This window comes from Chelonoidis abingdonii, chromosome 2, assembly GCF_003597395.2.
Source record: "Chelonoidis abingdonii isolate Lonesome George chromosome 2, CheloAbing_2.0, whole genome shotgun sequence".
Taxonomy (NCBI): domain Eukaryota; kingdom Metazoa; phylum Chordata; order Testudines; family Testudinidae; genus Chelonoidis; species Chelonoidis abingdonii.
Genome location: NC_133770.1, coordinates 50,820,443 through 50,842,661, shown reverse-complemented (window position 1 = coordinate 50,842,661; position 22,219 = coordinate 50,820,443). Strand labels below are relative to the sequence as shown.

Below are 22,219 nucleotides of genomic sequence, written 5' to 3'. Positions count from 1 at the left end.
GAACAACAGCAAATACTCACAGCTTGTCCTGGGCTACCATTTTCACCATGGGCACCAGGTTCACCCTGTTAACAATAAAAATTGTTCATCAGTTAGGCCTAAATTACATTTCTAATGGACTGTTCAATGGCCCTACAGAGATTGTAAGGGCCTGATCTTACTCTTACTGATCTCAGTGGGAATCACCCTCCTCCTCCCTTTTTTTTGCCTTAGGACAAGATACCAAACACTGAGTCAGCCCACTCCATCTAATGGCCAGAAGTAAACCATTCCCCCACTGCCTTGTATCTTGAGGCAAGTGATCAGAGATATGTATGGGAGTCATCCAACTAAACACACCTTTTTCTGTCCTTTGACCACTAGATGTTGCCCTGGATGCTGTCCCATAGGTGAATAAATCACTGTGCTAGAGTGCTAATATTTTGTTCTTTAGAAGTATTATGAAGCTACAATATAGTTTTGCAAGAACTGTTCCAATGTAATTTGAGAACAAATAAATTTTGCTGGTTGACAGTGTAACATATATTTGTATGCAGTGATACCATATGATGTATTTGGTTTGTGACAATAAACAGGTATAAATAGGTATAATGTAGCAGAGCTAAAATTCCCTAAATAGTGGCTCATTTAGCCTTATGAATCAGTGGTATAATTTGCACTCTATATGTCATGGATTCATGTAAATTAGTCCCTGAGAAAATATCTGTTCTCCCTGAATCATGGGTCCTGCAAAGAAGTGAAAAGTCCAGATTTAACCCTAGTGTAACTTCCCTGTAATCAGCACAGTTACACCATTAATGAATTTGGCTTAATCTGTTTCCAGACATTATGTGTTAATAATTGTTCTCTCATTCATTTCACTTTGTCTGATTTTCCCCTACAAGTATTTAACAGAAATTTTGATTGTCTATTAGCTTGCCATTAAAGAAGTCAGCAATCAGATAGCATGCTGCACAGAGAGATGAGATTTCTGTACTATAATCAACAGCATTTATTACCAAGCCCCCAGAAAAAAGTGACAAAAGGAATTGTGTGAAATTTGTGGGTTGCTCATTTAAAAACTGTCAAAATCCAAACTCTAGTATGAAATAAGCAGAAGCATCCCACCTCCCAACTGGTTGTTTCTATCAACATTGCTATGAAGGACTGAAATGAAAAGGAAGGAAAAGACTGAAGGAAAGAAAGAATGACTAGATGGGGAACCTAATAAATTGTTAAAAATGTCTATGTGATTCTGCATTTCTCTGCCATGTTTAAATTCAGTTTTGCAAGGCTGCTCTTTAAATCTGTTGCTGAAGTGTGGCACTGTGAAGAAAAAAGCTCAGAAAGACCAACTCAATCTAAATTAAACAACAATCACTAACCGTCAATGTTCTAACAGAAGGCAGCACCACAATACCTGGCTAAGCAACACCATTTTTCAGGAAGGGGAGAGATTTTCATTGTAATGGACTTACAGCAACCAATTGCCAAGTTCTTGTGTGGGACTTAGGGTGTAGGGGCGGGAGAATCATGATTTTTTTAAATCATGCTGGAAAGCTAATCATTAGGGGTCCAGTCTTGCAGCTCTTACTCAGTAGAACTACACTCATGAGTAACAGCTCAAGGCCCCAGGCATGATGTCTCTTGTTAAGAAATGGCATGTGTTTCTGTTACATGGATCAACTGATGTTGGAATTATTTCATCCTGAGAAATGTTTAGGTGACGATATAGGAGAGGAATTGGAGATAATAGCATGTGTATTTTGCTGGAAGAAGTTGTAAGTGCCCTATGTTTTAAAAGCCATTATTCTGATTTAGTTTTTACCTTGACACCTGGAGCACCAGCTTGCCCCCTTTGACCATCCAGACCGTTGTGTCCCTATATTGGATAAAAATCATTGTTAAAATGTATCTTGTTGCAAATCTTTATTCATGCCTACAAATTGTCATTCACATGTGGAAGGTCGATCTTTCCACTATCCCTCAATGCTAATCATATGGTTCTTTTTTCTTCCATTTTGTTATATCATGGACACACTCAAGGGTTTAATAAGACTCATTTTGCTAGTCCATATATTTACAATGTCTCTCACATACACTAATCTATGAAAGAAATATGCTCACCCTAATTCCTTTAAAGCCGGGCAGACCAGGAGTTCCAGGGAAACCACGAGCACCCTTAAAGTAAACAGAGGGAGAGTGAAGGACTTTCTCTCACATTAGCAATTATAGCTAAAGAGAAAAATGATAACTTTCCCAAAATATACTCATGTATTGACCAGATTACTAAATTAGGAAAAAGCTTTTAGCTATAGGCTGGGAGCCTGAACCTGTGAAATACTCAGCATTGTCAATTTCCATCCTTCATAGGGTCAGGCTCTTAACTACTAAGCAAAATTAACAATAAGCAGCCAATTGCCAAGTTCTTCTGTGGGATGCATAGGGTGTAGATCATAGCTGTTGTTAGGACATCAAATATGTTCCATACTAGTGTAGTCTAGTAAAGGATCAATTCTCCTCTTTTTGTGCAATTCCCTCTCCCCACCAAAAAAAAAATTAATACGAGCCCCTAAATGTTTCTGATACACAGACTCTCTAGCTCCGTACATAAGAATATACATACAGAAAAATCCCTTAGGATATGGAATGGCAGCAGAATAGCAGAGTAGTCCATTCAGGCCAGTATTACTAGTCTGCTAATATATTCCTTTTTGTACATGTCCCCAGGTTTTATCAACTACGAGACAATTATTCTGTTTAATATATGATAGGTGATGTCTCACCTGAGTACCAGGAACGCCCCTCTCACCAGGTCTTCCAGGTTTTCCAGGGTGACCCTAAAAAGTGACAGAAAAGAAAACTAGTTGTATAACTAAGGAAAGGAACCACTTTTTAAAAATCATTGGAGGTTATCTTAAATACATGGATGCTACATTTGCTTTAATTTCACTTTTCCTGTATTTTTGAGGCTTGAAGTCACATATGGAAAGATTCAACATTTGTCTTTTTTACATTATGTTTGCAAAATGTAATGTGATTTCTATAAAATCAATGGTTTGGGGAGTTGTGGTTTATTTTTTGGTGTGTGTTTTACACTTTCGAGTAATTGTCACCAGAACACCTAGGGGTGCCATTTAAATAAGATTAGTTTAATTTACAGATTTTAATCAGGAACCTCTGACTCTAATGAAGATGAATGGTGTTTAGTAACTACTTACATCTTCACCAGACTTTCCAGGAAGACCAGATGGACCACGGGGACCAAGGGGACCCTATAAAAAAAGCACAAGGATTATGTAAAGTTGGACAATTGAAGTGAGACTGTTCAGTTGCTTTGATGTTCAGTTTGAATTAGAGAGGGCCTGACATGGGACCCTGGTTCTGAGTCCTTCCATCCCAAGTTTTGTGGAAGCCAGTTGACTTTAGACTTGTGGAAGTCTGAGCCCCACTGCTCAGGCCTATCTCTGTGACAGGAGCAAACAGAAACAACAAATTCAAATACCCCTGGACATGCACATAAACAAAAAATTCAGAGTTCAGATCCACTTCAAATTAACAGTAAGGGGGAGAAAAATCTACTTACTGTTTGACCAGGTTCACCAGGCTCACCAGCAGGTCCTTGGAAACCTTGAGCACCCTAGAAGAAATAAGTTTTCTTAATATCATCTTATAGAATAAACTATTCATATTCTAGATGCATATACTCCTCCCCACTCCAATGACTGCAATCTGAATACACTTACAGGGGGTCCACTTGTTCCAGGTGGGCCTCTGGGTCCCATTATACCCTAGAAAAAAAACATATAAAAACCTATTAGCATAATAATAATAATAATACTTGGCCATTATCTAGCATCTTTCATTTGAGGAGAACAAAATATGTTACAAACATTAATTCATTAAGTCTGACAACATTCCCGAGGGGTAGGAAGGGATTATAGCTGCCATTGTGCAATAGTTGAAGCACTGGAGGTTAAAGTGATCTGTCTCAAGCATACAGCCAGTCAAAGGCAGAGCTGGGAACAGAACCTAGGAGTTCCCTGACTCTGCTTTGCCTACTAGCTTACCACCAACTCATCCCAGTATATATGGGATATAATGAAACTATTAAAGGCACACTGCCAATGCTGACAAGTCATTAGACTTCCTACTTTCTTTTTGGCTTGTAGGTGAGGATATGATACAAGTGCCCTTGTACACAGTCATTCCTCCTCTTGGCTTGCCTGCACTATTCTTCTGAGCCAACAGGCAGTGTGAAAGGATGATGTCACAACTTGCACATCCCCACAGGCATAAAACAAACAACAAAAAAGCCATTGTTAGAGAATGTTACATTTTAGGGTCTCTTGACCTTGTCAGTGGCTCTTCAAAGGAAAGGAAGAGATACTGAAAAATGAAAACTAGTATCATGGCAGGGCAAGAAGAGAAAAAAAATCTAGATAATGAATGATTACATATGCTACTATTACTATATGCTGCAAAATCCCTGTCAGTGTACTACTTTGGAAAGTGACTCTGTGTATACATTGCATATGTAATATTTTGCCAGATATAGAGAAATTATTTTCATTTAAATTCTCCACTTTGCATTTTTTGAACTTCATAAGGCAATCCATAAAGTGTTACTAGTTTATTCTGCTAAACGGATATTATGAACCCAAATTATGTCCTTAAAGAGGATTGTTAATAGACTAGCACACAATCTGTTAACAATTGTTTTATATAGTACAGAGCAAACACAGAAACAAACAAATAAGCCACCTCAAACTCATCTATCTAAACTTCCATCATACAAATTCATATTTTATGGGATCGAGAGTGCTTTATGTCATAACTGAAATAATTAAGTATTAACAGATTATAATAATCTAAAATACATATTTGGGAACATTTTTACATATTCTGAGAGCAGGGTGAAAGAATATATAACAGTTTTTCAGTGCATTAAGATTATGTAACATTAGGGTCTCTTAAAAATGTGAACAGTCCTCATTAAAACGAATGAAGGGAACATATGGCTATTGAAAGAAGGGCATTTCCCTATAGGATCGAGAGAAATCTTAGCAGGCGGTGAGACTGCACAAACCGTATTTTACAATACATGATATGGTTACCAAAATATGTAATAATTTGGAGTAAAATTCCTGCTATGTGGACTGCCTGCACAAGGCCTGCGGACTACTTGTCTCACTTAAACCCTCAAATAGGGTCTAAGTAGGACTGGAGTGATACATAGGCCTTGCACTGGATCTCTGCATGAAGGTGAATTCCACCTCCAGTTTCTTCCCTATGATTTTTCTCTGTCATTTAGAAATAAAGAATAAAATATTTCCTACAAACAGATTTTGCTAAAATTCAAGATCTAAGAGATTTCTCACTATGAAATCACACAAGTTTTGGATATGATTAAGGAGTCCATTCTTCTTGCCATATGGGTGCATTATTCCCATTCATGCTAACAGAATTTACTCATGCAGTACCTGTAGAATAGCAGTTTCCATTAAAAATGAATCATTTATCCATCGTTACCTCACAATAATATCCTAATCTTAACTTTTTCATGGAGACCAGAGTTATTTACTCTCACAGGATTGGTAATACACATTATTGGTATGTGGGGGAGGTAGGAGTACAGTAAACATGGGCATGGCTCAGATTCATTTTGAATATGTATAAATTCCATTCTGCCCAATCTTTCAGTGCTTCTGCACTCAACACTTCCACTGAAGATAAGGAAAACTCTGAATGCAGATTGATTTTCACTGCACTACATTTTTATTTAGGGCTGGAACAGAAGAAAAAAGTATTAAATAACAATCGGGCACAGGCTCATCTTTCTGCATGTAGCACCATTGGTGTTGCTGGTAGGGGGGTGATTAACTCTATTTGTTCACTTTTGGTGGAAAATTCTTTAGTTAGCACTTTGTAGCAGTGACAGTCACAGGTGAATGAATCCTCATCTACATTTTCTCACTTCCTCCCAGGGACAAAGACAGCCTCCATCTAGCTGCTCAGTTGTAAATTGTTTTATCCCTCCCCAGAGTTGTCACTGAAGCATTACGAGACACCCTGCTATTTGTTTCTCTATACACTGCCAAAGTATAGACACATTTTTATGATCTATTAACAGAGTACATATATATATATATGAACAAGTGATACATATTGGTTATGGAGGGAATGAGTGTGACTAATGCTATGACACGCAGGTGTGCCAACATCTTTTTATGAAAGTTTCATATCTAAGCTGTTTTCAGGAATGGAAACACTAATTGATCAGCCCCAGTACTAAACAGTTTAGCTGAACATGCTGGGGACAAATTCTACACTGAATTACAACCATACATCCACTCGTAACTTGAATAGGGGGTTGCAAAGCTGTAAAATAGGGCAGAATTTAACTCACTGATTACATTTTAGGCACACTGGCAACACTGATATTGTGTGTAGTCACTGTTCCTGGAGACAAGCGACAAATTCTACCTTAATTTACACCTCTTACTACAATAGGGTTGCACAGATGTAACTGAAGGCAGAATTTAGCCCATATTCTGCTATCCTCATACACACACAACATGATCCAAATGGAGAAGCAAACATACTTCTAAATTGTTCCTTTCTACAGATTTAGCAGCAGTAAGTAGAAAAGGCTCTCCCTCAGAATGGGCTTTGCCTATATGTTTATCAAAAACAATTTGATCTTTACTCAAATCACTCTGTACTGGGAGACATATTTTATATGTCTGTCTGTTTTGCCTATTTAGTCTTAGATGTGATAAGCATTGGGAGTAAATGACTCCCAGAATCCAGGGACCAAATTATGCCCTTATTAAACTCGAGCAACCCCAATGAAGTCAACGGAGTTGTACAGTCATGGGGCAGAACTTGCTTCCACAAGTTCATCATATCAATGGTGCTGAGATGAATTAGCTGAGGTAGCTCTTACCAGGTCCATCTTGGCATGACTGAGATTTATTTCATTGTCAACTTTCTTCATTCCCAAAACACAATTTTCTTATGTCTCATTATGAGGAAAGGGATAGTGAATAAAACGAAATTACCTAAGATTAGAACATGAGCTTCCCTGACAAAATAAGGGTCGGATCGTCAGCTGGTCTATATCAGCATAGCTCCACTGATGTCAAAGGAACTACAGTGAGATACACCAGCAGAGAGTCTAGATCTAAGAACGTACTGCAAACACTTTCAATTGCCCTACATCAAAAGAGCAGCAAAATCTTTACATTGACTCAGACTCTGATATGATCATCACATACATTTTGAACTATGTTGTCAGTTATGATACATGTAAGATATGTAGTAAGGATCCAAATGAAATATTTAATAAACATATCTATGTAAGTTGTCGAATGAAGGAGAATGTTCGCCTACCATGGGTCCTTGGCCGTAATCAGCTGCTTTAGATGGATCATACTGAGCAGCGAAGTTCTGTAGGAGAGAAAATGTTTGAAATTCATATTACACATAAGAACTTCATTAATACTATCAGGCGTTTAGATCTATTTGATATGCTCAGATTATCTGATTTTTGTTATATTTGCTGGATAATAGTTTAATTTCCTTAAAATCTATCAACATTTATTGAGTGCATTTGTGTTGATTCAAGAAATTAAATTTTCCTTAGTAATAATTATGCCATTTCACACAACTCTCTCAGCAACATTTGTTCAACGGTAGCTGAGAGAGACTGATAACGGGAGTTGAAAATTCAGAACATAAAACTTATGCCCATTTGGAAGAGGTAAATATTCTTATATCACCTAAATCATTTTGGACAAGTCTCAATTTGAGATACTATGTACATTTATCATTGCACCAACCAGCTGCACTTAATGTTCCACCCCTTTGAGCCTTCAAGTGAGCTAGGGGTCTGCAGCTTTTCAGAATATCTGAAGTGCCTACATTCTCAAGAAAACTATAGTGGACTTTATTCACTTTCATGAGCTTTGCAGATTTTTATAGATGGAGAGGTTTTCCTTACTGAAATCTTTAGAGAGAAAATGCTCTGTCCAACTCTTAAACCAAGATGAAATAGAAAATATTCCTTTCATGCTTTGGGTTCCTTTTAAATTCCTATTATTTTAACTTAATCTTTTTATTTCAGTTTAATGTCTGCTAAAAGGGAAAAAACAACAAACAACAAACCTCATTTCTTTTCCCAGTGAAGATGAAAGTGAGTTAATCTCCCTGGTGCCCCAGGGATTTACAGTGCGTGCCCATTAACACGTCATCTCTAAGACCTTATGCCTCTCATGACGCTAATGTAGGGCACTCAAAGGGTTAAAAGAGGCATATCAAGGCCTTTTGAGAACAAGTGAAGCACACATTGTTTCTGCAAGAAGGCTAGAGGTGACACGATCCATTTAAGCTCTGAGACACTAATATTGTTCATATTGAAAAATTCAGAGGGAAGGAAGATGTAGTTTATTTACTAGTAAGAAAGAAAGAAGCTAGGACATACTCTCCAACATTTCCGTATATGCAACTTCAACACTGACTGTTAACTTCTAAAAAGTTAGCATAGTCTGAACTTCCATAGCCATGTTGTTTCACTATAACAGTACTTTTACTAGATTTTTATTTTATTTATATTTTATATATTTTATATTATTTCTACACTTGGTTTCAATACTAACGTCCCCTCACCTGAAGGTGACAGCAAAAAGTGCTGTCTTGTTTGCCCATGTGCTTAATCAGTATGGATTTCATTCAGTTAATTCCTGAATAACAAAAATATGTTATGGGTGCACAGATCTGAGATGTTCAGACAAGAAAAAAAAATAGCATTAGGGAATCAAGGAGTTAATTCTCCCCTTCATGCATGTGCTAAGCACCCTACTGACATTTATATGGGTCCCAAATTCATCATGGGAAATATACCTCTTGAAGAACATTTCAATGAAATGGAATGAAGAATCTCATCCCATTCCAAGCCCAACAGAATGTTTTATCCTATTCTAAAGTGAAATGCCTTTATTTTCTGATATATGTATATTTAATCATCAGATGCTACAATGCATGGATGATCAGTTTCAGTAATGAAAATTTGGATGTCTTACTCCGCCAAGACCTGGAGGACCAGGGGGGCCTGGTGGCCCTGGTGGACCATCTTCACCATCTATGCCGGGTACACCTGGTAGACCCTAGAGTCAAAAAGATGAAAATGAAGTGAATGTTAGGAGTAGTTGAAGAAGACTCTGAACTTGTGAAATCATAAGTAAGAAAGAAGCTAGGACATACTCTCCAACATTCCCATATATGCAACTTCAGCTGACTGTTAACTTCTAAAAAGTCTGAACTTCCATTGCCATATTTTACCCTAACAGTACATTTCCTATGTTTTAGAGCACTGAGGCTCTTTTGAGATTTTATTAGACCCATGCTCTCAAAAGTGGCTGCTAAATTGGGGTGTACAATTTTGAAGTACTGTCAAATTTTGTACCCACAATTTGTACACACAAGGCCAGATTCTGTCATCCTTATTCACACTAAGTAGCACCAATGGGATATTCAAAGTGAGTATGGGCAGCAGACACTGGTATAATCACTTGTGCCCAAATGTCACAAATTAAGTCTTTTGCAGACACAAATAACTGGGCATGCAACAACTGTGGACACAAATGACTGGGTATACAAAATTGCCCCTGAAAATTGGGGGGAAGTCAGCGGAGGCTCGCTGGGCAGAACTTCAACTGGTGTAAATCAGCATAGCTTCATTACACTCAATGCAAAGAGGCCGATTTACATTGAGCTGTGGATCTGGCCCAATATAGTTACAAATCTGATAACAGAAGCAAAATAGAGTGCGAAAAAGATTTTTCGGTTCTGTCCCTCTACCGCAATTGATGACACTCTTCATTTGCTATAATTGCTTGAAACTGCATATACACAACCAAACTGTGAGCCAAATCTAGCCTCAGTTACACCCATGCAACCTCGCCGCACTGTGCCTTCAGTCACAGGTGTGACTGAGGACAGCATTTAGATTACTTTGTATTTTGGGCCCAAACCGTTCTCCAAATGAAATCAGTGGTAAAACTCCCATTGACTTCAGCTGGAGCAAGACTGGGACCACTGTGTACACACACACACACTCTCTCTCTCTATATTGTTACAACAGGGAAAATAATTCTTAAATGGATTTAGGTAGAAAAAAATAGTGTAAAGCAAATATACATCCCCAACTATACGTATTCTTCTTGATGGTTTACACTGTGGGCTTCAAAGCTTGTAAGTGATCGTTACACAAAATATGCACCATATCATGGCATTTCCATGATATAAAATGATGCAAAATCACAGCCATCACTACTGCACCTTGTGAAGATAAAAAAATGCCTCCCAAAAAAACTTCTGTGTGACACAAAGGCAAACCAGAAAAACAAAATGAATGTAAATAATAGGAGTATGTGAAAGTTGTAATTAGATATGTAACTATCTTCATTTACAGTTACATAAACAAAATCTACTAACACCTCCTTCTCAGTAGACCAGCAGAATATATATCTGCCTACATAAGTTTTTTCAAGCCATGTATATTTGACTTACAATAAGTGAAACTTCTTAGGGCAGGCTTTGTCTATTCTGCTTAGTGTTTTACATAGTTTTATCTTTATCTAATGCCTTGAACCAGCTCTGAGTCTGCACCATTCCATGTCAGCTTTTCTTCTCCACTTTCATGTTACCTGCCGCCACTGTGTACAGTTGGAAATTATTCTTCAGACTATTGACCAAAGGTACTAGGCCAAGTTCCGAACTCACACCTGGGCACAACTTAGCCAAGCTGCACAAGTGTCACCCAGGGCAGAATTTGTTCTGTCATGTAGTATACCTTTTCATAAAAGTGTGTACACAAAACTCTCAGAAGTGAATTTATTTCATTACATGTGCTTTAATGTGCTTGGTTCATTTCTATTGTTCCTCCAAAGACAATTATTATAACAAAAATAGTTGAACAACTGTGGTTCCTTACCCTTTCTCCTGGTGGCCCTTTGTCTCCTCTGGGACCCTGCAGGCAGAGAAAGAAAACAATGTAATTTGCTGTGCAGTCCTCCAGCAAGAGACATGAATGCATATAAACCAATCGTATTGCTTAAAATAATCAATTTGTGAAAGTGTGACAAAACTACTATATAATATATGTCACTTGTAGGGAAGAGATCAGTTATATCTATCAAAGTAACTATAACTTTTTGAGAAGAAGGAGTAGACTATAACACTAGGCTGTGGAAACACATCCATGTAAAGCTGATTTTTGTTTTACTCCACACTGAATAATTAGCACTAACATGTTATTTATTTCTAAAAACAACATGTATTTTCTCTGTCCTTATAGGCATCACTGTTGTGTACAATGTGTATCTGTCATCAATTGCTTTTTGAAATGTTCTCAAGAATGCTTTCCTAAATATAACTTAGTTCTCTGTGTGCACAATTCTGCTGTCAGGTAAAACAGTGTAAATCCAGAATTTATGTTTACACTGGTGCAAATATAGCCCAACAGCTGTTTTCTTCTTTTTATTGTCTAATAATTTAAGTGCTAAATTGGTCAAGTGTCTGAAAAACGGCTTAAATATGTTTCCTTTCAACCTATGTTTCAAAATGTTAGTTTGCCTGTGAATATTTCATGTTATCAAAATACTTAAACAATCATTAATAAATAATAATAACAATGCTTACCCTCCGCCCTGCAGTTGCCTAAAAGAAATGAATTATAACAAAACTGAAATTAATAACAGTTCCATCCTAAATCCTATTAAATTACTATAATATACAAACACAGAGATTCAGCCTCTTAAATCAAGTTTTATATTTTGTAAAAAACAGTCTGTATCTATATAAATGACTACATTTGTGAAATTGCTCTAAAATCTAGGAGGAATTATGTATATACTACACATTTTGTTAGATTATTACTACATACAGCTACCTGTTAAAAACCTACGTATAAAATTGGCTAGTTTATATTTACCACAGCATGCAAACAAGGTATAAATAAAAGCACACCTGAATTCATTCATAATCCTTTTGATGAAATGACGTTTATAGAGATACTTAAGCTTTAAAGTATAATAATCTCCAACCCAAGGGCCATGTATAATATCCAAATGTCACCTCTATGTTATTTCCTCTTTATATTATTTTCACCTATGAAGGCAGTCTCTTAAAAAAGCCCTGCCCATTTGGAAATTGGGGTGGGCACATTTCTAGATAGTCCCTATAGCACTTAATGATTGCTAGCTTTTCCACGATCATCTTGGGAATTAAGGTAAGTGAATGCCAATTCTGAAGAAAAATGGTGCCTAGCTAGTTAGTTAAGGGTGAATACTGTATATTGAATGAAATTATACTGACCTCATTTGCTGGAAAAGGGAGGAAAAAGAAGAAAAAATAGATTGTAGGTTACAATAACTTTAAAAAGCTTACATTTCAATGCTTTTAAAATACCCCAACATTTAACTAACATTATTAAAATGTTAGTTTACAGTAGCAATTATTGAGATTTTATGTGGAGAAACAGATTGAATAAGGAAATTAAATACAGAGCTACATTTTATATTGTAAGACTTGGATGTACTATGTGGACCTGATCCTGCAGCCCTTTCTCAGGAAAATCTCCCATCAAAATAATGATTGGGCCTAGAGATGGGGGGCGGGGGGAAAGAGGAGGAGAACGAGAGGAGAGCAAGTCTGTATGTGTGAGAGAGAGACATAGAGACAGATAGAGGGACAAATCCAGCAACACTGATGCATGCAAAGATCTTGATTGAAAGGAATAATTTTCCATTTTCTTGTGAATGGCTCCAAGCTCTTTTTTATGAAGTTTGTGGGAGGGGCCTACTTCAACTCACCAGTATTTCTGATATGAGAATTCTAAGCACAATGACTACAGATACATTGTATAAGAAAGTAATTAGATTAGCCATTAAATGATAAATAACATTCGTTATGCATATTTTTGATATTTAGTACTACAGAACAAATTGTTCAAAGGGTTCTCACTGCCTTCTAGTGCTTTAAATCCCCAAAATGAAAAAATCTATAAAATTATGTTTTTCTCATTTTATTTAATTTTTACAGACTGCAAGCAATTTAGTCAAAAAGTGTCTATTCTGGCTCATAATTGAGCACGTTAACCTGTACTTTACACTATATTTTGACCACTCTGAATTGATATGTTTAAAAATTGGGTTTGCATCACTTAGATTTTCAGTTTGACAATTTATTAGGATCAAGACCAATGCCAGTGGCTGGTACAGTTTAACAGAAAGATGACTGGTATAATCCAATATACAGAAAATTGATATGTAAAACTTATTACTAAAACATCAACTTGGTATGCTCCCAAATACCAAACTGAGCTCTAAAAATGTAAAATTCTGGGTGTTAAATAATTATTTCAGGATAAATTCTCTCCTTACTATGCTTTTGGAAAAGGTCATATGCTCTTAAGCTTAGGGTTGACTGACATAATGGGATTCCCCCATGAATCCCTTTTGTTTTTGGAAGGTCTCTTTCTCTCTTAAAACGTTACTGGATTTGGAAAATGTGTTACTATGTCTTCTTACCACCAGAGGGAGAAAAATGTCTATGTTTAGCCTCAACCAGGGAGTTGCGAGAGTCAAACTGATAATAAGTAGATAAAATTAAAAAAAAATAGTGGAAGAGAGGAAACCAGTATGGTCGTAAAGATACTACAATGATAACTTATTACATCTTTAGGTCCCTTTCTGTGCTCTGGACAGTGTTATTTGACACTGGTCATCATTGCAAAGTCTTGCTGACTTAATGCTCTTGACAGATCAACCATCTGTCTGAAAGGATGTCATTGAGTAAAAGCATCATCTGTAAAACAAACAGAGTTTGCTTGTGTGTAACATATTGGGTATTTTAGGGAAAATTTATGGGAATATTGTGTTCAAAAGCTTACTTATGGCACCCATGTGGTATTTGAAGGAATACAGCTGGCACAGATGTATTTAACCAGTTAGATCACTTGTCTAGAGATGCTTCCACATGGGCTCTATGTGCAGCTCATTTTTATAGAAAGTTATTTAAAAAAACAAGTGTTAGGTGTGCAAATGAACTTCAAACATTGCATTAAAGCAAAGGGACTCTTGAATTTCTCATTCAGTTAAGAGACAAGACTTGTTACAACCTCTAGCATCTGGTTTGAAAGTTTACCAGAAGGGGTCACTATTCCTGAGCTAAGTGAGTGTGCAAGAGAAGAGCTCAGCATATCCATAAAGCAATACTAGGAATATTAGTTCACATTTACACAAGAGCTCAAAAAACATTTTTTTTTCATATTGTCAGATTTTTTTTCCTAACAAGTGTTTTCTTTGTCTCTCCAAATGTAGGATTTTAACTTTTTTAGAAAACAACCAGCCAACCCGCGAGAGATCTGAACTTTAATAACTCCTTCTTTTAGGGCTGGAGCTAACCAACCGAGACATTCTCTATTCTTTTCCAGAGTAAATCCATTCCCACTCCACCGACTTCGAGACGGGGTCCCCTGCACTACTCGTTACCTCCCTCCAGAGGGCGCCACTTGGGCAGAAGCCAGCAGCAACAGCCCAGACAAAGATGTACAACGCCCTAACGTTACTGTTCTTGCAAGGAGAGGGTAAGCTGTTCCTTTTCAATCCCTTCCCCCTTCAAGGACTTTTTAAAAAGTTAGTCTGAAGTGCTACACACGCATAATTATAGTGCAACTAGGAGGATTGCTCTGCAATATCCCCCTGCTAGGAGTTGAAGCATTTGCTCACAAATGAAGACTTTCCATTCTCCTTTGGAAAACAGCCCATCTTCTTTAAGCAGAAAGAGGGAGTCCTTGGCCTCCTGCCACCCTCAGACAGAAAAAGGAGCGGGTTTTTTTGGGTGTGTGTGTGGCTTTTAAAAAAGTGAAAATCCGAACTGGGAGGACAATCTGCAGTGGCTCAGTGGCAATGACAGATGCTGGCTGTATAGCTCCACACTGACAGACCCCCGACCCCCTCCTCACCCTCAAAGGACAAGATGTCTAGGGAGAGCGGGGAGACTAGGTCACCCCCCCCCCAAAAAGAGACCTCCCCACACCGCAAACAAGCTGAAAGCACTTACATTGACATGTTGCTAGGTATGAAGTTACTGCGAGCAGCAACAAAATCCGTGTATCCACAAAGCTGAGCATGTCTAGTTGCTAGACATGCAGACTCCTTGTGTTGCAGAGCCCCTGGTCGGTGGTTAGATATTACCTATGGGACGCAGGCATACAGTCGTGGCGAGTAACTCCAAACTTAGCAGAAACCTGCTGCCCGGGATGCTAAAATAATAAAGCCCCGCTCGGCCGTATTTATACGGCAGGAGGTTCCCTGGGCTGGCCGGTCCCCGAACGCCTCGCAGCCAATGGCGGAGCAGCAGCCCTGGGGGCCCCGCGAGGCTCCCAGGCCGTCACGTGCTCCTTATCTCCGACCTGCCCCGGCAGCTTTGGCAGCAGCTGGGGGGCTGGAGCGAGGGCGGGGCAGAGGGTTGGGGGGGCAAATTGGTTCCATTCTTCGTGAAGACGTGGCCACTTTGAGGCTTTAAAAAGGAAAATCTGACTCGCTGTCTGGTTTGGCTTCCACGTTGGGGTGGGGGTGGGGGGCGCGGAGGGGGCTGGGAGCGGCCAACCTGCTCAGGAGCTTTCGAGCTGCCGCCGGGAAGCTGCTTTCAAAGCAGGAGCTGTCCAGGTCCTGCGATACCTCGCGCCCTGCCCGGCTCGCGGCGGGTGGGGAAGGGGGAAGCAGCGAGGGCGACAGGGAAGAGCTGGATCGGCCTGGAGCGGCTTTGCTCCCCAGGATCCCACATTGGAACAGCACAAGCCGGACGCTCCTACCGACCCCATCAGATCCGGATCCCCATGCGTCCCCGCACTACTGCACCTCAGACCCCTGATCCGCCACCTGCAGCCTGCCCAGCCCCCCATCAATAAACCACTGGGGCAGGTGCCCTGCGTCCCACCGCCTGGCACAGGCTGGCAACCAGCCACAGCAGCACCTTTCCTGCATCTGTTCAAAGCAGAATTCGTTTCCAGATGAGCCAGCTCTGTCCCAGGCGGTAACGCCAGCCAGGACTCGGGCTTCCAGCGTGTTCTTCCCCCTCGGTTTGTGCAATGGGTTTTGCAGCGGGACAGGCAGGGGCGCTGGGGTTCAGTAACGGGTCCTGCCAAATTCCCACTCCACTGACCCTCTCTGTGCTACCCTCAGCCCCACGGAGAGGAGTGGGAGTTTGCGTGGGTGCACAGTCTGAGCGATTACCAAAGAAACAACACACTCTGAGCAATGATCCCAGCTGTTCGTTAGCAGCGCCTTGCCAGCAAAATGCAGCTCTTTTAACGTCTTCTGCAGTGAGCTATATAGACGCTAACGCTATTAACAGCTTGTATACACACATATACATAGTGCTCCATCATTCCTGTCTGTGCCACCTGGTCTCCCCCTCCCTCGCTCCCCAGCCCATATGCCCCCTTTCATCTGGAACAGAAATCCAACTGATCAAAGATGCCACATATTTACGACCCGTTACAATTAAGCGCCCCGACTCTGGGTCCCGGACATCCCTGCTCCCTCACCTCCTAGTCCCCGCCCCCCGTTCCTTTCCACCTCTGCCAGCTTTAGGGCTCTGGCTGGCTCCCAGTGCAACACGGAAGCAGGGCGCGGGACGCTAGGAGATGAGCTTTCCCCAGTCTCTTACAGTGCCAGATTTTCTATGCCACGGCCTCAGCCAGAGGGACTCGAGGTTAAATCTGTCTCCAGCATCAACATCTCTCGGCTCGCTTGCCTCTCTTCCCCTGCAGCAGGCGGCCTCGCTCGCTGCGATCTGCGGTGGCTGAACGGGAAACTGACGTGGTCGTTCCCAAGCGCCAAGATTGGGTTTCCAGCAGCTCAGGTCTGCCTGCCCCCGCTGCCCTGGCCCGAGACAGCTGTAGGTAGCTCAGGTGCAGCCCGATCCGCCTCTCGCGGAGCAGTTCCCAATCCCCCTCCAGGAAGTTGCTTCCCTTCCTCATTAAAAGGAGCCAAGAGCCGAACAGACGCGGTTAATTGAAAGGCAGCTAGCCTCGGGGGGCTGGGACCCAAGCCTGCTCCAGCTCCCAGCAGAGGAAGGGGCGAGAAAGGGGCTTGCGGGCTGCAGTTGCTCACAACTCCCCCCACCCCTTGTTGTTGTTGTTCCAAGGCAGAGACATTCCTGCTCAGACACACGAACTAGCAGCAACAGATCCCCGCTTTTCCAAAAGGCTGCTGTGTACATGGGGCAGGGCGGCTCAGAGGAGCCCATGGCAGAGGAAAACAGCTGTTCTTCGGAGATGCTAACTCTGCGCACTGGAGATGCACCTCTGCTGTCTGAGCTCTTGTTTTCCTTCCCTTGCTGAAACGTTTCTGGTCAGAGTTTAGGTGTATACTGACGCGCCACTGTGAAAATGGGAGCTGCTGCAGCCACTGGACATTGCAGAAAGCACCTCACTTTGTACTAGATACAGCAGCAGCGGAAGTTTAACAGGCACGCCACATTGACTCAGCAGCTAATGCCACGTTGTTGTATTTCACATGCTCTATGTCAGTAGCGTTACCAGAACCGGTCAAAGGAGAAATTAGTGACCCCTCGCTCATCGCTATGGAAGTGTGTTTATATCTAGACCAATTATGAGACTTGCTCTAACAAACAAGAGCACTGACGCTAAAAACATGCATCACAAACAAACCTTCATACTCTTACCTAAAACATCTAATTATACCTATTCTGGTTACAAGACAGCTTTAAATCATGTATTCATTTGACACAATACACCCTACCACACAACAGCAGGGGTGCTGGAAAAATTAGTACAGAAGAGATGCCGAGCGCAGTTTAACCTAAGTGTAAACCCTAGATGATGGAATAGACTTCAGGCCCCCAACAGTCCTAGTTCCAGCACTTACACAGGACAAACAGACTATAATACTGTAATAAAACAATGATGCTTAGCATAAAACCTTAAATACTATCTGCAGTCTGTGTATTTCAGGTGTGATAGTGACTGACATACAATATGACAAAAAAGAGAACCCAGCTAACATATTTAATTCCATTATATTTAAATTTCTTAAGCTGTATCAAACTCACTCAGTGAGGCTCATGTCAAGAAAGAAGATAATAAGGATGTTCCTGACACTATTATTCACAATAAATAGTACTTTATGCTTGGGATAGTCCCACTGAAATCAATCATCTGACTCTGTGCCCTGGCAGTGTCTCTTTGCTGCATTAAAAAATATAATTTTGACTCTAAATGACTTTAGTGGGAGCATAAATCACTATACACCGAACAGGTGGGCTGAATCTGTTCAAATAAAATAATTTCTAATCCATCTGAATTATTTCAGATAAAGGTGGCCTGTCTAGTTTAGTGTATTAAAGGCCTAGGAGGACACATCCAGCATGGATTTCTGTGCCGGTGCAGAAGTCCAGTCACATGGAACAGCTTGCAGGATTGGGATTAAAATGCCAAATTCCATATCAGCCAGCATCTTGTGGGGTAAAAAAAAAGAAAAAAAGCAGAATCTATAGTTACATAAATTATTGTCTGATTTGCAGGGCTCCTCCATGGTGTGGAAGAAGGTTCGCCTGCCCATTTCCACCACCATTCAAAAAACATCTACATCAGCCTGCCCTTGCTTTGGTGACAGGGATTTTTCACCTCTCACCCTTTCAGATCTGGGTGGGGTGCAGGGGGCAGGAGGGGGAATGACACCATTGCCAGTGCTTCATCACCACATGTGAGCTGTAAAGCCAGCTGGCTCTGAGACAGGAGTGCTCCAGTACTTTGCATACAGAGGAGAGAGAGATGGAGAAACCTCTTACATGAACTGAAGAAGGAAGTGGTCCTTCAGCAATCAGCATAACTTTTCCCTACTGACTGGCTGGTTTCTCCATTAGACTCATAGCAGGTTTGGAAAAACTGCAGTCAAGGAGGAAGATCTTTATTGCACCAGTGTAATCTGTAGTAGTTCCACTGTCGCTCAGTATAGGGTAAAAAAATCTGCCTTGTACATGTGTAGGAGAAAAACATTTTTCTCCTCTCTCTGCAGCCATGCTGGGGCCACTCACAGGACCTTTGTGCCTGGCCTGTTCTGTTGGCCAGTTTGTGGGTCCCGGCCAAAGAACTCACCTCTTCTCTACCCTCATTAGGGTGACTTGAAGCCCTTCTGGGTGATTAAGTGAAAGTAGGTCTTGTGCTTCTTTCTGGGCAGAGATTGACTGTACCTGGCAGCTGCACAGAGAGAGTAGGGAACAGAGGTAAGACTTCAGATATCTGTCCCTCTTTGTGCATCCACACATCAGCCAGACACAATTTGGGATAAAGCGAGCACATTCTGAATGATATTCTCAGACTCAGAGCTGGCCTTTGGTGTCTATGAAGCCCTGGGCCATCCTGATTTGGGGGAGGTAGACATGTAAGGGAGAAGTTCAGCTTTCTGTTCTTTACTAAAGTGAATCTCCAGCTCTTTTCTTTCTTGGGCTGGTGAAAGGGGAGAAGGGTTAGAGAGATCTCTTCTTCTCCTCCACTACACACACATTCTAAAGTTAAGCAAAATTCATTCATTTTGGGGCGTGTCCAAAAGAATCATCATTCTTATTCTCCTTAAAAGAGAATCTGATCCTCCTCCCCCAAAATCTTCAGGCTGGTCTCATTCATAGTGGTGTGATCATGGCATACAGCAGTTAGGTATGCTCAGGAGAAGGTGTCAAATGTTGCTTAGCAAATCTACTCTGATGCTTGGAAAGATTAAAGTGTTTCCAAAGAACATTGGATCTTCAGTGAATTCTCCCTCCTTTTGGAACCACACTGTGAACTGGAAAATTATATGCATTTCTGGCAGAAAATAATGGCTATAGCAAAGTTCTTATTTTGTAAACACTTTTGCTAGCACAGGCACATTGAAATTCATTGGAAAGAGTAACATGACATCCTTTGCAGCCTTTAGTATAACAGAAATGTCTTGACCAACCAGCCCTAACCAAAATTAAAATTAAAAAAATGGAGAAAAATATAGTATCAGCCACCCTACTCTTGGGATTCATTTTTGCATTAGATCTTATTCAGCATTTGAAGAAATTATCTTGTCTAAACACACTATAGCCAGCAATGCCCTAGGCAAAATTCAAACTGAAATTGCTAATACAAAATATCTCCTGACAACTCTGCTACAAAAGCAAACTTAGAAAGATAGGAGCTTCCAGAGAAAGCCAAATGAGATTTATTTCTTATAATTTTCTATCCTGTAGCATATCTATTAAAAAAGCTCAGTTAAATGGTCAGAAAGATAGAGTTCTTTGCAATGAGTTCCAGTGGGAGGATTCACTCATGGAAAGAGTAATTTTTCCCTACTTATTTCTTCAAAGAACTATAAACTAATCCTCAATCTGAAATAGTTGTCCAGTCTAATAGTTTAATCCAGTATGGCAAATTCTTTGTTCCTAGAAAATATACCATTACAGAGCTATAGTATGCTGAGAAGAAAGAGTCTACATCTCTGAAACCACCACCCCTATATACAGAGATGGACTTTACAGCTGGTTGGAATGCTCTTGGAGTCCAGTTCACCTGTCACTGAAGTCAATAGGAGGTCCTTGCTGTCTGTCACCAGGATTGAGCTATTTGGGGACAACAAGATCTTCTTGGAGGAGGGCAATTCAACTCTAGTACTCATTTGCAATGGAAAAGTCAAAATTGGTCCTTTAGGATTCAATACAAAAACACATTTATTTCCTGAGCTAGCTGGGGACTGATTGCTATTGGTTGCTAGCTTAAATAATCAGCAGTGGATTTAATATCAGAGTGTCGGAAGTAGTAGGGACGTGATCTCCAGCACTTGAGCTGGGGGGAAGAAACAGTTGGCAGGCCCACTATTGCACCCTTTTGGTGGGGTGCATTTACTTCCTGTGCTTCACTGGTCTCATTTTGTAAATAATTGTGCTGCGAGAGCCAAGGCCTTGTCTTTTCCCAATCCCTCCCTCCTTGCCCCGGAGAGAGTAGTGAGGACTGAAATTGCCTAGATCTTGTATGGGGTATGCAAAACGAAGGGCCTTTCCTCCTCTCTGTGCATCCATGCAAGGGCATCCATGAACAACTTTATCCTTTATAAACATTTCATATTTCTCAAGGGAGATCAGGTCAAATTCATTCTTGGTATAACTTCAATGAAGTTACATCAGAGATCAACGTGGCCCACTACATGATGAGATTGTCACCGACAAGTCATCTAGGTGCTATATTTCAGCTTCCCTACATCATTTTATGTATTTTACTTTGTAATTTAATTTCCTCAGTTCTTTCTATTCCTCTTCCTTTGAAACAGTGAAGATATTAATAACAGAGACATCTCCCTCCATTAGTTTCGCGGTAAAGAGAGGAGCAAGAAAAGGCCTTATTCATTCAGTAGTCATGGAATTTTTATTAAAGCAGCCCCAGAAGGAAAGAACTTTCTCATTGGGTAAAATTTTCAAAAGTGTCAAAGTAAGTCTCACTGGTGAGATTTGAGTGCCTACGTCTCTTTTAAACATGAGACTTAAGCACTTTTGAAAATTTTACTCCTTGCCTGCAGGAATTCAGTCACTTCAGAAGCACAATTCACTTTAATTTGCTTTCTATAAAAAAAAACCTTCTGTCTTGTTTTAGATGACGTGCAGTATGCAACATGTCTTTACCCGTACAGCTGGCTATGTTAGACTGTAGATGTGCATACCAAAGAGGATCCAAATATGAAGGATTCATATCCAAGAGAAGGTGCTCCCTAGATGACATAAGGAGGATTTTTTTCTAAATAGCCAGTTATGTCCTCATTATTATGACTAGAAATTGTTTTGTGTTTGCATAGAGGATATAGTACAGAGATATGGAAAACTGCAATTGTTAATATTTTAATAATTTAGGATTTGGATGGCAGTATCCATTTTACTTTAGAAATTACTGGTTGGTTTTTTATCAGTAATGAGCAGTTATATTTCGCTGTGCAGCCAAATTTTTCGATAGTTAATTCTAAGGCAAAGTACAGTTTGGTAATCCCTCAGAATTTAGCCAGTATAAATGTGGATTGCTATATTTATTGTATCCTGCCACAATAGGGATGGCAATGCCTAAATTATACTATGTTTTTTATGCCTTTCTCAACTAAAGCACATATGCTAGTAAAACTAGTGCAGGAAGGTGAGAATTTTT

General features: G+C 40.2%; 1 protein-coding gene across 1 annotated transcript in view; it reads right to left on the bottom strand.

Moving 5' to 3' along the window:
• COL1A2 (collagen type I alpha 2 chain) overlaps positions 1–11,699 on the bottom strand; it is a 46,933-nt gene extending 35,234 nt beyond the window's left edge. Inside the window, exons 1-11 of the mRNA XM_032785371.2 lie at positions 11,683–11,699; positions 10,976–11,011; positions 9,063–9,146; positions 7,375–7,431; positions 3,726–3,770; positions 3,566–3,619; positions 3,201–3,254; positions 2,766–2,819; positions 2,107–2,160; positions 1,808–1,861; positions 21–65 (exon numbers count right to left, since the gene is read on the bottom strand). Coding sequence (XP_032641262.2) covers positions 21–65; positions 1,808–1,861; positions 2,107–2,160; positions 2,766–2,819; positions 3,201–3,254; positions 3,566–3,619; positions 3,726–3,770; positions 7,375–7,377 — 363 coding nt within the window. The 5' untranslated portion in view covers positions 7,378–7,431; positions 9,063–9,146; positions 10,976–11,011; positions 11,683–11,699. The remainder of the gene's footprint in view (positions 1–20; positions 66–1,807; positions 1,862–2,106; positions 2,161–2,765; positions 2,820–3,200; positions 3,255–3,565; positions 3,620–3,725; positions 3,771–7,374; positions 7,432–9,062; positions 9,147–10,975; positions 11,012–11,682) is intronic.
• Positions 11,700–22,219: the final 10,520 nt, after the last annotated feature.